The sequence below is a fragment of the Lissotriton vulgaris genome, chromosome 4_1 (genome assembly GCF_964263255.1).
Source record: "Lissotriton vulgaris chromosome 4_1, aLisVul1.2, whole genome shotgun sequence".
Taxonomy (NCBI): Eukaryota; Metazoa; Chordata; class Amphibia; order Caudata; family Salamandridae; genus Lissotriton; species Lissotriton vulgaris.
This window is the reverse complement of record NC_141691.1, coordinates 1,474,035,211-1,474,052,252: the sequence shown is the minus strand read 5'-3', so window position 1 is coordinate 1,474,052,252 and position 17,042 is coordinate 1,474,035,211. Positions and strand designations below refer to the sequence as shown.

The following is a 17,042-nucleotide window of genomic DNA, read 5'->3' as shown; positions in this document are numbered from 1 at the left end:
ATAACTTCAGCATTGACGACCCTCCTAAATGGCATTCTTTTGAGAGGGGAGAATCCTCTTGACTCTTGGAACGATGCCACGATAGTTCTTATTCCAAAGCCAGGTAAAAATCCTTTGGAGTGTGGATCTTACAGGCCGATTTCCCTTCTAAACAATGACTACAACATTTTTACATCTATTTTGGCATCAAGATTGGGGGAGGTAATCGGTTCGATAATCCACCTAGATCAAAGCGGTTTTATAAGGGGACTCCAGCTGGCTGACCACACTCGAGATTTGGTAGGGGCGATTGACATCGCAACCACATTTTCTCTTCCACTGGCTACCTCGACCTTAGACGACACCAAAGCCTTCGATAGGGTCAATTGGCCCTATCTGGTGGAGGTGATGAGAAGGTTTGGGTTGGGGGAGGTTTTCTGTCAGGTTATCGAGAAATTATACAGGGCCCCTATGGCTAGATTTTTAGTCAATGGCACCTTAACAGACCCCATAAAAATCACCAGAGGACCAGACAGGGCTGCCCTCTCTCTCCGCTCTTATTGAATCTTTACATAGAGCCGTTTGCCCAAGTTTTAAGAGAGGAAGCGGATATTCACCCTTTTGTATTCAGTGAGTGGGAGAAGCGGATAGCGCTCTATGCGGACAATATTTTGGTTTACCCGTCTGATCCGCAGAGAGCTTTCCCGACGGTAATCAAAAAGGCAGGAGAATTTGGGCAAATCTCTGGCTATTATATTAATGCCAGCAAAACAGAGCTCATGTGTTGGAACGTCCCTAATGTACAGTTAACAGTTGCAACATCTATGAGATACCTGGGAATACGTATTACCCAAGAAATAGGACATTTGGCACAGGCCAACTTAGATCGTGTTGCCACAGAATGCAGGAAACTTCTGAAATCTTGGTCATTCCTGCCACTCTCCATTTTTGGGAGAACAAATTTAGTTAAAATGTCCATTCTTCCAAAGTTTACTTTTATTTTTAATTCTATCCCCTTGACTTTTGAACGAAAAAAACTGGAAAAAAGTCAGCGAGAAATAAATTTGTTTATTTGGAACTTTAAAACAGTTAGGCTGACTTGGAAGAAATTGAGAAGGAGGAGGGAAAAGGGAGGGTTGGCACTGCCAGATTTGCTATATTATGCATGGGCATTTCAGCGGACTTAAACCAGGATGCTCCTTAAAACTCCTGCAATATCATCTTTGGGGGTTATGTTCAGGGCTATGTTAGGGGGAGTAGATATCCCATTGGATGGATTTCTATTTAAATTTGGAGACATGAAATACTTCAAAAAAGTCAGATTAAAGACCTTGCAGTCCGTCATATCAAACTGGGTCCAGATCAAAAAGAAAGTCGGGTTACACTATTATTCCAATTTAGCCCCGGTGGGGGACTCTCCTGGGCTGCCACCTTGTATACAGGACAGTTTAGCAACCCCGTTAAAGGAGGCTGGGATACTTAGATGGGGAGAGTTATTGGTGGACGGAAGGGTACAAGACTGGGAGGTGTTGAGGGTTAAGGTGGGTATGGCCCTTTCCAGGTTTAAATACATACAGTTGGATAGTTGGGAACGAGCAGTAAATAAGAAGGGACCCCAATTGGGGAAATACAGCCAGTTCGAACAACAATTGGTAGAAAAGCGAGAAGGGCGTAAAGAGGTGGCAATTTGGTACTGGTGCATGGTGGAGGAGGCGGATGGGGATTTTGCCTTGCCAGATAAGTTATGGGGAAATGAGTTGGCCTTCAAGTGCGAGGACCTATGGATAAGATCCTTTTCTTTCCTCTATAAAACAGTGAAACCAGCCTGGTTAAGACGTAATCATTTGTTTACTTTGCATCGGGCCTACCTCTCACCCCTAAGGCTTTCTAAGTTTCTTTCAGGGAAGAAATGTAACAAGTGTAATTTGGTGGCAGATTCAGATACACACATGTTTATGGATTGCCCTGCTATTATGTTGTTCTGGGAAGAAGTAAAGGTTACCTTGGATACGATTTTAAGTATTTCATTGAACATTACTCTTTAGCTAATAATTTTTGGATTGGAGGAAGATGTAAACGGACAGGCAAAGTCCTTTCTTTTTTATTCCATCATCCTGGCAAGGCGACAAATATGCAAATTTTGGGTGGAAGCTAAAGCTCCATCACACGCAGCCTGGTTAATGTCATTGTACGAAACTTCAAAGACTGACTTGGCTAGATCATGTTGTAAAAGAAATCTTTCCTTTTGGGATTTGTTAATAAACTGGAGATAGGAAGAACGGAGTTCCCGACCCCCCCCCGGGTCCGATGATTGTTGATTAGTCTCCAGAAGACGACTTTGGCAAGTGGTCTCTCTCGTACGTAATCCTGGGTCTGTCAGGTTGAACACCGTTGGCTGGAGTCTCTCCGTTTCTCACTCAAGAGGCTGGTCTCCCGCCCATTAAAAAAAAAAAAACGTGCCTGGGTAAGGTCATGAAGGAGGATAGATCGCTAAAGTACCTTAAGGCAGACACGTGTGGTGGTTGGCGTCTCTTTTGTGGATGGAGGTAATGGCAAATGAGGAAAAAAAAAAAAAGAACTGACGTCAGCCTGCGTGGGCGCCGTCTAAGTACTCCGGCGTCGTCATCCCGGCGCCGTCGCCGACGACGGACGCGGAGCCGCAGCGACGCCTACCGACGCGCAAGGGTACTGCTACGCAAAAGTTTCCGGATCCAGTCTGACGCCTGGGGATATGCTAAGGTAAGGAATCTAATACTAACTACTGTTTCTTACAGATATATCGTTACCGAAGGTAAGTAACTTGTGCTTCAGGGGTTGCACTAACTCTAGGGTCCCACCTATGGGAGGACCTGGGGAGGGGGTGGTTACAACCCTTCTCCTTTGTCCAGTTTCGCGCCAGCAACCGGTTTGAACTGGGAAATGCATGGGACACCTTGTGTGCCCCAGGCAGTGTCTGAAAAGCATTCACTGAATGCAACCTAACCTTCCCCAATGCACTAAAGCCTGTCTGGTGAGGTGCTGGCACCTCCTTGGACAGGAAACCTATTGTCCAGGCCTCCTCTGCCGTAGTTTCGTCCAGCAGCTGGAGGTCACACTTGTGTCTGTGGCAGCAGCATCCATTTTCGGTTGCTGAGGCTCTTTTAAACATTTACTGGGTATACCAGTGTGTACATGTCTTATACCAGTAGAAGGGTGGAATTCTACCCCCGCTGGCAAAACTGGTGGGGGGGGGGGGGGGGGGGTTGTAGGATTCCAGAGTATTTGACACCAAACACAACATGTTTTGATGCAGCCAAACCAAAGTTAGCATTTACCGCGAGGTATATGGTATGGCTGTATCATAGAACAGCTATATGGAAGGGTTTCCGAAAGCTGCAGAGAGGGCACCCTCTCATGCTAAACCAAGCACTCTGCTTCAGGATTCTCAAGGCCTGCCAAAGGAGTGACTTATAGGTTTATATGTGTCTATATATATATATATATATATATATATATATATATATATATATCTAAGTAAGGGGTGCTTACACCACCTTACCCAGGCTGCAAGTGCAGACCTGTGGTGTCATTTTGGAAGGCTTCCCAGGGGTGGCATAATACATGCTTCAACCCCTGGTAGGCCTCTGGGTACCTATGCCCTTGGTACCTAAGGTACTATGTTCTAGGGGCTCACAAGGGTCAGCCAGTAACCAATCTGGTATGTACCTAATGTACATGCAATCAATTTAGAGAGCAAACAGCTAGGCTGTGGTCCTGATTAGCAGGGCCACAGCCAGACTAAAGTTGATAAACCAGTGAAACACAGCAAAAAGTGGGGGTAACCATAGGAAGCAGATCCTACTCTCCTGTAGTGGAGAACACTGGATCCTCTCACTTTCTCTCTCTCTCTCTCCCTCTAATGATCGGGCTTTTGGCACATTCCCTGAATGTCAATGCAGAAAAACTCCACAGATATCCCTGTGCCAGTAAAGAGTAGTACCTGCTACTAGCAGTGGTACGGGACATCTTCGCTCAGTGGGGCATGACCTCGGTAGATATATTTGCTACTGCCAAGAACATTCAATGTCCGACCTTTTGTGCCCTGGAGTTCCCTTTTCTAAGCTCTCTAAGAGATCCATTCTGGATTTAGTTGAGCTCCAGCCTCCTATATGCATTTCCACTTCAGCCATGTATTCTCTATCTCTAAAAAATGGTCAGGACTGACCAAGCACACATGAATTGGGTCTGGAGTCTTGTCCTCAAAAGGTGAGTAATTTGCGATTAGATAAAGTATTCTACAGAGAGAGTGGTCCATAAGGTAGGTACCTTATATTTTAGTATGTAGGTAACTTATGTTTAAGTATGGAACCCTTCCTCACAGTTAGGTCAACTGGTCCAGTTAGAAAAGTGCACTTTGTCGTCCATATTTCCTGGTTTATGGTTCCACAGGAATTTTCTCAATGTTTAGCCTACAGACTTGTTTTGGGACTTCTAATCTAGGAATATTGTCAATTCTGTGCTGTTGACACCTAGATCCTAATATATTGTCATAGTCATTTCATCAACATTTTGTGACTGAGGCAGTGTTTAGAGTCACTGCTACACAGAATGGCAGACAAGTATCCTCAGCTGGGAGGAGCATAGACTCCTGGATTATTGTCACTGTGTGTTAATCTTCTTTCATTGCTCTTCCAAGTTGGTACAGTTCCTTGACCCATGGGCTCAGTATGAAATCTTGCAGTAATAAATGGCATCGAATCGTAGGTGGCTGCATTTGTGAAGTCACCTCTCCTCTGTCTCTACTCCCGAGCTAAAATACTTCCGTTATTTATCCACAATCACAGGAAGTTACTATTTGAGCGTTAATGCTATCCTGACGATAGTAATTTGACTGACATGTATGTGAACATTTCAGCCAAAGTGCGTTGCAGCTTCAGACTATTCAGAACAGGTACACTAGGATCACTTGGGACATCAAAAGTATTTTCATCTCACAATATTGCTTTAATAATTAGATTGACTGTCAATTGACCTCCACGTTCACTCATGGGCAGAGAGCCTGGTATGTGAAATGCCCTAACAGTCCTTCCTCTTCTTATTAGGCCGAAATTATTTCTCTGATCAAAAAATCACAAAAACTTCCATCTTTCCTCAATTATTAAAACACTGTTAAACCGAAAAAATACCTAATTAACTGGCTGCAGGAATGAGCTGTTGGGTTATGTTCGTTGTCAAAGGGTTGTTGACTTACAAGATTTCTCTGCAAATACATGGTTGTATATTTTAGAGTGTTACTTTTATTTGGTTTTAGGTTTTACTTTGTGTCTGTATATGTGCTGCACCTAGAAGCTGTCTTCAAATGGTACTTAAATGCACCTTGCATATCATAAAAACAAGCATTGGTTCTTTTGCTGATGTTTAGCTGATCTGTTTAAGTTCCCTTCAAGAATCTGTGATCCAGTTGACCAGCACCGTGATGTACGTAACATTAACAATATAGGCTACCAATTGTTTGTTTTGTAATTAACAGAGGAAAGCAACAATGACTATCTCAGCCAGAAAATCCGTGCTTCAAGGGACCATAGCCTACTTCTCGGTAAAACGTACTGTATCATGGGAAATACTCTCAACCTGGATCCTCGCTGTCTCGAGGATATGGATGATGATAAAGCTCGAAGAGTCTTAGAGTACGCAGGCACCTCGTCAGGAAATCCAGAAGTAGTAAGTGTGAAAAATGGATTGCAAAATGTTGAAACGAGAATTAAGATTTTGGAATGAAATGTCAACTTACTGCTGAAAGTTTTTTGCATTCTTAAAACAAGCTAGTGCATAATATATTTTATTAGGTGCAGTCTGTGGAAAACCAGATATTATCTGAAAATAAATATCACATTATACATTATCCACCATAGCACAGAGCTTTGTGTCATATATGCATGTCACACGTACTGCTTTCCCATTGGCAAGGGAGAGCCTAGCGGCACTCTTTCCTCCTTGTTGTGTTACTCCATCCCCTTAAGTTTTTCATTATTTCTCTGTTCAGAAAAAGTGCTATTGGTTTCCTTTTCTGCTACGTATGTGGCAGTTCTGTGTCAACAACAGATATAAAAGTAAAAATAGTTGTTTCTTAGTTTTAAGACTGTGTGCTATTGGTTTGACATGCCATTTATACTGTTTTAAAAATACTTACCTTTCATTTCTATCTTTTGTTCATTTTACTTGTCAGCCAAGCACAAAGTCTTTACAGTAAGCAGCCACAAAGGACAGCCTTTAATAAGCTGATAAGGTGAGCCCATTAAGAACATAAGCACCAACGTAAGGTCCCACTGAGGCATAGAAAAGGGAAAAGAGGACAGCAATAAAAAACAACCACTTCAGATAATATAAACAATAGGAGACTAAGCAACAACAGCCGATCTGTGAAACAAAGAAAAGTCTGATAAATAGTAATTAACAGTGCCTATGGCAAAGCCTTGTTGGGCCGTTGACAGCTCAAAATGCAACACATTAGACAACTACCTCTTGAGGGGGTCAGCCTTCATGGACCCAGAGAAAAAACTTTATCAACACTCAGAATAAAAAGATTTGATAGACAGCTATCAGGCTGACAATATAACATATTCACCACCTCCGCTGGCAGATCCAAGCAATTCCGATAGCCCTGCTCAATCTCCAGTGAGAGAGATGGAGTCTCTGGAGGTTCAGATGCCTGCCTTTCCCCTCCCACTGTCAGAGGAGGTCCGCTCTGAGAAGAAACAGAAGAGGAAGGCATAGGGACATGTGATGCAGATCCAAGTACAACACTCATCTGAAAGAAACACATAGTGATAGATTCATTACCTTAGAATTACCCCCAGGCATCAGACTGGATCCAAAAAGTTTTCGTCAGCAGTACCTGTGCGCGTCGAAAGGCGGCATAGTGTGGCTCCCCTATGAACAACACAACTGTGGCTGACCAAGGTTTCGCACTTCAATTTCAGTATCGCATAGTCAATATGACACTGTGCACAAAAACCTCCGGAGCTAGCCACATAGACGCTCCACTGTCGGGACCAAAGAAGATGTCGTATTTTGAAAAAATCCTTTATTGTTTCAATCATTTAAAAGGCCTCCACGTCTTTTGTTGGTGTTGTGGTTGCCGAGATGACGTCACACCAGCTACTTAGACGCCACCTTTGCGGGTTGACGTCAGTTCTTTCTTTTACCGCGCCAGCAAGGGCAGATCCGGAGAGAGCAGTACCCCCAGTCAATTTTTGAATTTGTTTTTCTAGGCCTTTTGTCTCTTCTTTTTCAAGTCGATCAACTCCTGGTGCTGTGGGGATGCCCAGTTTCAAGTCCTGCTGGTATTGTCATTAAATGATGTCGGTGACGGACCTGCACTGCGTGTGTCTCTACTGCTTGGGGCGTGACCACGACTCCAAGTGGTGCCCCGACTGCCGGGTTATGGCGCCTAAGACTTTGCGGGAGTGGTCTCAAAAGTTGCTTGAAGTCTGTCAGTCTGCTCCGTGCTGCTCAAGGTTCCGGTCCCGTGGGAGGTCGAGGTACCAGTCGCAGAGCCGCCACCAACGTTCATTGGGATCTAAGTCTTCGCACTCGGGGTCAGGTAAGGCAAAGCCTCACTAGAAGTCGAAGAAGCACCATCGCTCACCGACTTTCCCTCGCCCTTCGCGTGACGTAGCTGAGGGTGCGGGTGGTGCTGCTCCAGCGAAGCCTACTGTGTCGCCGTCGGCCTACCCGCCCTTCCCGGGTCCGTCAGCGACTCCAGCCCAGATGCAGGAATTTCTGGCAGCCATGGCCCGCTGGCGCTTCTTCGGGCCCCGTAGACCCCACTGGGGGTCCTTGCCCTGTACTGTCGGTAGCTCTGGCATTGCTGTCAGCTTCGGCCCCGGTGGGCCCCCCAAGGATCCAGGCCTGGATCCCGGTCAACGGCGATTGACCTCGTGACATCTCCACCGACGTCGACCCCACCGGCACCACCTCCGACATCGGCCATGCCCTCAGACGACGGTGTCCCCGGTTTCAGCCCTGAAGTGGACACGGCGCCGGAACGGCGCTGCTCGACACCGATTCCGACTCCGATGGGGCCTTTCTACCCCTATGTCCACCAGCCTCTGTATTTTCGGCCTGTTCCACAGCCTTCAGAGAAAGAGGAGGACTGGGAGGGGCTGCTGACCCTCTCACAGCACAGTGTGAGTTTGACCCGGACTGGGTTGAGGATTTGGGGGATGCCAGCTGTCTTGACACCTCTCCTGATTTTTGTTATGCAGTGGTGTTGCGTAGGGTGGCCGAGGCTCTCCACCTCGAACTCCCTCCTGTGGCCTTCACGACTAACCTCCTGACAGAAGTGCTTCAGCCGGCGGTTACCTCTGTGGAGCCACTACTGCCCTTTAATGATGCACTTTCAGACGTTCTTTTGGGCACCTGGTCCAGGCCAAACACAGGGGCTCCTGGGGATAGGAACGTGGCCTGACGCCATCGCCCGGCCCTGGGAAACCCTTCTTCCTCTCCCAACACCCCACCCCTGAGAGCTTGGTTGTCCAAGCGTCAACGTCTCAAAGCACCTTCCCTACTGCACCTCCGGATAGGGAATCCAAGAGACTGGAACAGTTTTGGAAGAAGATGTTCTCTTCCGGCAGTTCAGGGCTGCGGTCTGTGAACACTGCATTCCTCTTGGGCCGTTATACCCACTCTATGTGGGATACGGTGGCGCAGGTGCTGCCCCATTGTCCGGAGGAGTCCCGGACAGTGCTCTCCAAAGTGATTGCTGAAGTGAGAGATGCGGCAAAGTTCTCAATACGATGCGGCTTTGACACCGCCGACTCGCTGGGCAGGGCGATTTCCACGACAGTGGCGCTCCGCCAGCTTGCCTGGCTGAGGACTACTGGCTTCTCGGGGGATGTCCAGAACATGCCCTTTGAAGGCATTCGCCTTTTTGGCAACCCAAGTCCTTGGGCCTTTCGTACACTCTCCATCCTCTGCCTTCTGCTTTTCACTCCTTTTGTGGTCACGGAAGGGGTGCCCCAACACGTTTGCTTCAGAGCCACAGGCTGCAGCAGCAACAGTCTCGGCGCGGCCGCGGGCTTGGGACCCACAGAGGCGGGTCAGGGGGCCAGCGGGCGGGTCAGTCTACTTCCACCCCAGCTACCACTGCCTCCAAACCTTCCTAGTCCGGTTTTTCGGGCCCCTCAAACGCCCGTGGACGGCAGGGTTCGCCATCACCTCCCCCACTGGCGCACCATCACTACGGACAGGTGGGTTCTACAACTAGTCCGAAGGGCCTACATCCTCCCCTTCGAGACTACCCCTCCAGCCATGCCACCCCAGTAAGACCGCATGTCGGGGGATCACTTGGCACGTCTTCAACAGGAAGTTGTGGCCTTCTTGGCCAAGGTGGTCATCGACCGCATTGCTGCACCAGAAGTAGGTCGTAGTTGTTATTCCCACTACTTTCTGGTGCCCAAGAAGGACAAGGGCCTGCGTCCTATCTTAGACCTCCGGAACATCAATCGCTTCTTCCGGAAGGAGAAGTTCAAGATGCTAACTCTGGCTCAGGTCTTGTCTGCTCTCGACCCTCGACCCTGGAGACTGGATGGTAGCGTTGGACTTGCAGAACGCATACTGCCATATTCCCGTCCTGCCGGCCCACCGGCGTTATCTGCGGTTTACGGTAGGCCACAAGCACTTTCAGTTTGCAGACCTCCCCATTGGCCTTACCAGCGCCCCTCGGGTGTTCACAATAGTGATGGCGGTGGTCGCAGCTCTGCTGCGCAGATCAGGGGTTCCAGTCCTCCCCTATCTCGACGACTGGCTGTTGAAAGCGGGATCGCCCCAGGCAGTCGTCTCCCACCTCTAGACTATGGCCGACCTCCTGCATTAGCTGGAGTTCTCCGTCAATGTGCTGAAGTCGCACCTGATTCCATCTCAGAAGTTCCTTTTCATCAGAGCGGTTCTGGATAAGACGCTCTTTCGGGTCTATCCTCCTGAACAACGAGTCCAGGATATTCAGCCTCTGATTCCGATCTTTCGGCCTCTATCCTGGGTCTCGGTCTGGGTGACCCGGAGGCTGCTGGACCTCATGGCCTCCTGCATCCTGTTGGTCGATCATGCAGGCTCTGCAGTGGAACCTGAAGTTCCAGTGGGCGCAGCAGAAGGGGAACCTGTCCGAGTCCGTCCAGATCTCGGAGGGCACTGCAAGACAGTTGCAGTGGTGGCTCACAAACCAGCATTGGGTCAATAGCAGATCCCTCTCCCTTCCCCTACCGTAGCACACAGTAGTGACAGATGCACCCTCCTGGGATGGGGCGGTCACCTGGGAGAGGCGGCGATCAGAGGCCTCTAGTCTCTGGTGGAGTACCGGCTCCGTATCAACCTTCTGGAACTTTGGGCAATCCAACTTGCACTGAAGGCATTCCTTCCCTCTATACGGGGAAGAGTAGTGCAGGTGTTCACGGACAACACCAACGTCATGTGGTACTGCAACAAACAAGGCGGGTGGGGTCGTGGACCCTATGTCAGTAGGCTCTGCGCCTCTGGACATGGCTGGAACATCAGGGCATTTCCCTGGTGGTTCAACACCTAGCAATACACTGAACGCCAGGGCGGACGAACTCAGCCGCAGGTGCATGATGGAACACAAATGGCGTCTTCACTCGGATGTGGTGCAAGGTCTCTTTCACCAGTGGGGAGAGCCTTGGTTAGATCTATTCGCCACCTAAGAGAACGCCATTGTCAGCAGTTCTGTGCTTTGGGATTTCCAAGGCGGCACTTGCTAGGCGATGCTTTTCATCACAAGTGGAGTTGCGGTCTGTTATATGCCTTTCTGCCTATACCACTTCTACCCAGAGTGCTAAAGAAGATCAGGCGCGACTGTGCCCAAGTCATTCTTGTGGCTCCGGACTGGGCTCGAAGAGTATGGTACGCCAAGCTACTCAGTATAACCATCGATCCCCGATCCATCTGCCTCTTTCGTAGGATATTCTGTCACAGTAGCAAGGGACGGTCCTCCAGCCGAACCTGTCCAGTCTCCACCTACCTGCGTGGAAATTGAGCGGTGGCAGTTAATTCCTTTTGACTTGCCTCCTGAAGTTTGTTATGTTATTCTGGCGTCCAGGCGGCCCGCCACTAAGTTGTATGCGCCTGCAGGTGGAACAAATTTGTGGCATGGTTCATAGCAAAGGCTGTGGATCCCCTTTCTCCCCCTCTTTCTGAAGTCCTATTGTTCCTTCTTTCTTTGGCCCGGCAGGGCTCTGCTCTGGGCACTATCAAGGGCTACCTTTGTGCTATTTCGGCCTTTCTCAGGCTTCCTAATCAGCCATTTCTCTTCAAGTCCCCTGTTGTAAATAGATTCCTCAAAGGCATTACTCACCTTTTTTCACCTATTCCTTTTGTGATGCCGCAGTGGGACTTGAATCGGGTTCTTACTTGATATGCACTCCCTTTGAGCCTCTTCACAACTGCCCTCTACGTCTCTTGACTAAAGACAGCTTTCCTGGTTGCCATCACCTCCGTTAGGCGAGTGAGTGAGCGAGCTCCAGGCTCTTTCTTGTACACCTCCTTTTCTGTCTGTCCATACGGACAAGGTTATGGTCAGAACCCGTCCATCTTTGCTGCCAAAAGTTGTCACTGCTTTTCACATCGGGCAGACCATCACCTTGCCCACCTTCCTTCCGTCTCAGCATCCTTCTAGAGAGGAAGAGAGGCTCCACCGTTTGGACCCAAAAGGTGCGCTCTCCTTTTACCTCAATCACACACAACAGTTCCGGGTGGATGACCAGCTCTTTGTTGGCTATGTTGGTGCCAAGAAAGGTCGGGCCGCACACAAACAAACTATCTCTCGGTGGGTTGTCTTGTGTATTAACGCCTGTTACTCTTTGGCTAAAAAGGAGCCTCAGTTGGGGCTTCGCGCCCATTCTACCAGGGCGACGGCTGCCACTACGATGTTGGAACGTAGTGTCCCCTTAAAAGACATCTGTCATGCAGCTACTTGGGCGTCGCTGCACACTTTCACTAAGCATTAATGCCTGGACAGCCAAGTCCGGAGAGACGGCTTGTTTGGCCGTACTGTTCTCCGAAACTTCCTGGTGTGATCTTGGTTCGCAGTCCCACCACCGGGGTTGGTATTGCTGGGGTATCTATTCTAAGGTAAGGAATCTATCACTATGTGTTTCTTTCGGATGAACAAGTTACTTACCTTCGGTAACAATATATCTGTAAAGTGATAGATTCCTTACCGCCCCACCCATCCTCCCCGTTCTGCTAACTTATTTCTAGGGTTAAGATCATCAATTTCAGGGCCCTAGTTTCAAGGCACCAGTGAAAACAGCAAAGGTCTCGCACACAACAAGCAAGCTATTAAAATGGTAGTTATGTAAAAGTCAATATTGTAAACATATAGCCAATGAATTGACAGATGCAATTTCTTGTGTATATTCTTAAAGATGGGTAGTTTAATGAATCTACAACCAGCCCACACGTGTTTCGTCGTGTGGGAACAACTCACAACGACTCTTCAGGGCTGGCAAAAAAACATAAAGGAATGTGTATAGAATATTTATTTACATACAGCGCATTTGAGAAAGACAGATTGTCTAATCAACATCATGCACTGGTGAATCAAGGTGATCTTTTCATAAACCGGGTGTAGTGATCCCTAATTTAACACCTATCCCCGTGAACCATAAGTGGAATTGATGTAGTTTACGTGATCAAAGTAGTGGTTCAGGAGAAAAGAAACCGATTGTGAAATTGCGATGTGTGTTAAAACATACTGTTTCTCCTGTGCGACATGATAGTCAATCATATTATTGTGGGCATGAAGGAGTTGCACTTTTCACCAAGGTCATGATCTTGTGCCGTATTAAAACAAATCCATCACACAAAGGACTCATGCGAGAACGTGATTGGTAAGGTGTCGAGTCATACAAACTCATTCATCGAGTGACTACATGCAGGCCCCAGGTGCGTGAATGTTAAAAGGGAAACTAAGTGCCTGAAAGAAAGTGCCTACCTTGTGGCACGACCTGCACTCATGTAGGTCTGGACGAAAATATTCACAAGGAATCAGAAATCTGCGATGAAGGAACGTGAAGTAGTGTGGCTCACTGGTTAGAGGCGGCAGACCCGAGAGCAGAGGACGGCCCGGGACCAGGGTTCGATTCCCGGCGCGGCAGGTTTCTGGACCAGGGTCAGCGGACTCGATAATTCTCTCGCCTCGGTGCCCACTCTGATCAGCGATCACACTCGGCAACTCTGGGCATTAGCTTGCCTCATCTTCACCAACGGCCCCACCAGACCACCGGGGATGCCTGGTCTCACCCTGGAGATACCCATTAAGGGACCATCTCTCAGGGAAGCCAGGAAGGGTTTCGCAGCGGTCGAAGCGCCTTGGGACCCTCCGGGTAAGTAGTGCGCTATATAAATGCCTATGCATACATACATACAGGAAAAGAAGCATATAAAGGGGCAAAATTAGACCGAAAAAGCCATTGCGGCAGAGAAAAGAGATGAAGCACCGACAAATTCGGGAGATTATGAAACTTACTGCGCATAATTATTATACGTCTCATTGATATCTAGATCAGTGTCCACCAGTATGACTGCGTGTATAACTGATGACCATTGGGCAAGTCTACCTGTTGTTTTATGTATACTTGGGATCACAACTTACCATTGATCACAGTAACACCGGTTTGGTTGTCTGTCTTTGTAGTGAAATATTCAAAAAAATCCTGGCATTCATGAGCACATAGGGTCAACGAGTGCTATATGAGTCACGCTCTAATGAAAGAAAACCGACTGTTACGGTGTTTCAAAGTTGCTACACAAGTTAAATAACGATGCAACATAAATTGTCTCTCTCTCATAAGAATTAGTCAAATGGTACCTTAATACATGTACGTAATAAGTTTATAACCGGGAGGGGATCCACAATCTGGTTCCAGATCCTGCGGGTATAGCTGGAGTCATGGAAGAATCTGCCAGAGAACAGAAAGGGGTGAGGGGAAAAACGATAACAGCCAAGGTTAGTGCTGCCTTCGACTCGAGTAGACCATAGCATGTATGATCATAATTCCTACAGATTAAACATTTGTCGTTGTTATGCGCAGTACTCACCAACTCTGTGGCATCCCTCCTCCTTTGTTTCCCGGTCGCCGTTTTCCAACAACGGACACGTGACCGGAAGGAGGAAACGACTTTAAGGAGTACGCCTTAGAAACACTAGACCGAGTCTATTGATTTGCTTGCCTCCCTATTGGGGATCCTGATTCTCTCGCATCAAGTCTAGCGGCGAAGCGACCCGAAATTTACTTAAAAAGGGAAAAGAAGAGTATCCCCTAAGAAACAGTATATTGGCATTAATGAAAGAGATAATATGCGGTTGTGTACGCATAAGAAAGACGTGTGTCTAACGTCACATTAAGAAACAATTAAGCGAGTGCACTTAATTGTTGAAAGCAAATTGATGTTTTATCTGATTCCCGTCTACTGAGATGGTATTTCTGGCATTTGGGTTTCAAAATAGTAGGACATGGGTGTGTCCTCCGCGGTGACCCTAGTGTGAGCGAGTGAATCGACGTTTCTTAAGAAGATTCGGATTTGTCTTTTGTGAAGTGAAGTTAACCCACCCCCTAGTGGTTTTTGTGAATTAATACATTTCAATATCTATAACGTAATGCTGTTAAATGATAAGTACAAATTCTTCACAATACTATTAACCACAAAAGGCCTTTGCTGGCCTTGGTTATAATGCAATATAAGATTTCATTGATATTGTTACAGAAAATACAACAGTATAATTACATATATTGTCATTGGATCAGAAGATTACACATATTCAGTATGTTGGCTGTACTCAATCATTCAAAGTCTATATAGTATTATACGGACCCCCTCTGTTATGGAGTATTCAATTTCCGTCACCCATGAAGAATTGTAATTCCGGGTCAAAGTTAAGCCCGTGTTCCACGCACTGTAAGCGCATGATCCACATGGCTTCCTTTCGACTTAGTGTATGTTCCCGGTTGCCACCTCTGATATTCAGTGGAATCACATCAATGCCATAGAAGCGCACTTTGATTTCATCCTCCATAGGTTGGCACTCCGCAACGTGTAAAGCCACTGGATATTAGGGGTCTCTTTTTTGTATGGCTCTCATATGTTCTGCCAATCTGTCCTTAAGAGCCCTGATGATGCTGCCTACATAATATTTGCCACATGGGCATTCTATAATGTAGACAACAAACTTGGTCAGACATGTAATGTTCTGTTTGATATTGTACACAGTTTTGTCAAATCCTTTAAAAGTTCTAGTCCTGTGTTTCCCCCATCTGCACACAGAACAGAAACCACATTTATAGAAGCCTGTGCTGTGTTTGGTCAACCAATTTTGGGCCGTAGTGTTAAGGGGAACAGTAGGACTAAGTTTATTCCTTAGTGTTTGTCCTTTTTTGTAGGTTATTGATGGCTTGTCAGGTATCCATTCTTTAAGAGCGGAATCCGCTGTAAGGAGGCTCCAATGTTTGTTGAAGCTCTTCGTAACAGTCTGGTGTAGTGCGTTATATTCTGTGATTAGTCTCACTTGGTTGTTGGAGGACATAGGTTCCATGCGTTTCTTGAGACAATCTGGTCTTTGGGTTTGTCTCACTCTCCTTTCTGCCTTCTTTATGGTCTCCTTAGAGTATCCTCTTCTCAAAAACCTGTCATTCATGTTAGTGATACAGTTGTAAAATTCAGTTTGTTCACTACATTTGCCGCTCGGAGATATTCACCATATGGGATTGAACGTATTTGATGTTGTGGATGCGAACTTGATGCGTGGAGAATGGAATTACAGGAAGTAGGTTTTCTGTAGAGTTTGCTGTGTAGTGTGTTGTCTTTAACATAAAATTCCAAGTCTAGGAATTCCATATTATTCTTGCTGTGTTGCATCGTGAAACTGATCTCCCGTGTATTGTTGTTAAAATATTCAAAAAAGGAATGCAATGATTCATCCGAACCAGACCACAATAAAAACCAATCATCAATATAACGACCCCAAAAAATAATGGAGTCGATATATTGTGATCCCTTCATACCCCAGATTAGATCAGACTCCAGTGCTCCCATAAAGAGATTGACAAAGGAGGGGGAAAATTTTGACCCCATGGCTACTCCCCTTTGCTGTTGGTACCATTTGCGATCAAACATGAAAAAGTTTTTGCCGAGGATTAAGTCCATAATGGCTAATAGCATATTAGTATGGGCCCACAATGAGGCAGGTCTATTGGATAGTATTTTGTTCATGGCTTCCATACCTAACTTGGGATTGATACTGGTGTATAGTGACACCACATCCATTGTCACTAATGTGGTGCCCTGTTGCCACCCCATGTCTGTCATTACGCTTAGTATGTGTTTTGAGTCTTGTATGTGTGAGGGTAAATTTCTTACAAGTGGTCCCAAGAAAAGGGCCACATATTCTGCTAGCCTTTCCGTGGGACCCCCTATTCCTGAGACTATTGCTCTGCCCGGGGGGAAGGGAAGATCCTTGTGTATCTTAGGTAGTGTGTATAACTAGGGGAACGTTGGTCTGGATACCTTAAGGTAAAGATACTCGTCATTGTTCAAAAGACCAGATTGTTTCCAATTTAATAACTTTTCATTGATTAGCAATGTCAAAGGACCCATAGGGTTCTGAGCTAGTTGCTCATAGCATGAGTCATCACTCAATTGGCTCAAAATCTCATCATTGTAATCAACGAGATTCATCACCACTATGTTGCCCCCTTTGTCTGCTTCTTTAATAATGATGTTGGGGTTATTGCTCAAAGTTGAAAGTGCTATGCGTTCGCCTTTGGTCAGGTTGTCTTTGTATTTGAAAGTTGCATCTAGAGTCTTTGTGTTTGTTCTATTGAGATCCTCAAGAATATGTCTGTGAAAGTTATCTATTGCGTTACCCCCTGGTAGTGTGGGGGTCCATTTGGATTTACACTTTAGACCACTGGCCAGCCCATAATCAATTTCAACATCAAGCTCTTCCAAAAGTCTTTCCATGTCATAGGGACTCTCTTCTCGGTCAGTCAAGGAAAGAAGCAAATGTGTTGTTT

At 46.6% G+C, this 17,042-nt stretch overlaps 1 protein-coding gene across 1 annotated transcript in view; it reads left to right on the top strand.

The window, feature by feature from the left end:
* The window catches only part of PRKDC (protein kinase, DNA-activated, catalytic subunit), a 2,818,033-nt gene that overhangs the window by 2,198,205 nt on the left and 602,786 nt on the right, over positions 1-17,042 (top strand). Inside the window, exon 71 of the mRNA XM_086965729.1 lies at positions 5,489-5,679. Coding sequence (XP_086821855.1) covers positions 5,489-5,679 — 191 coding nt within the window. The remainder of the gene's footprint in view (positions 1-5,488; positions 5,680-17,042) is intronic.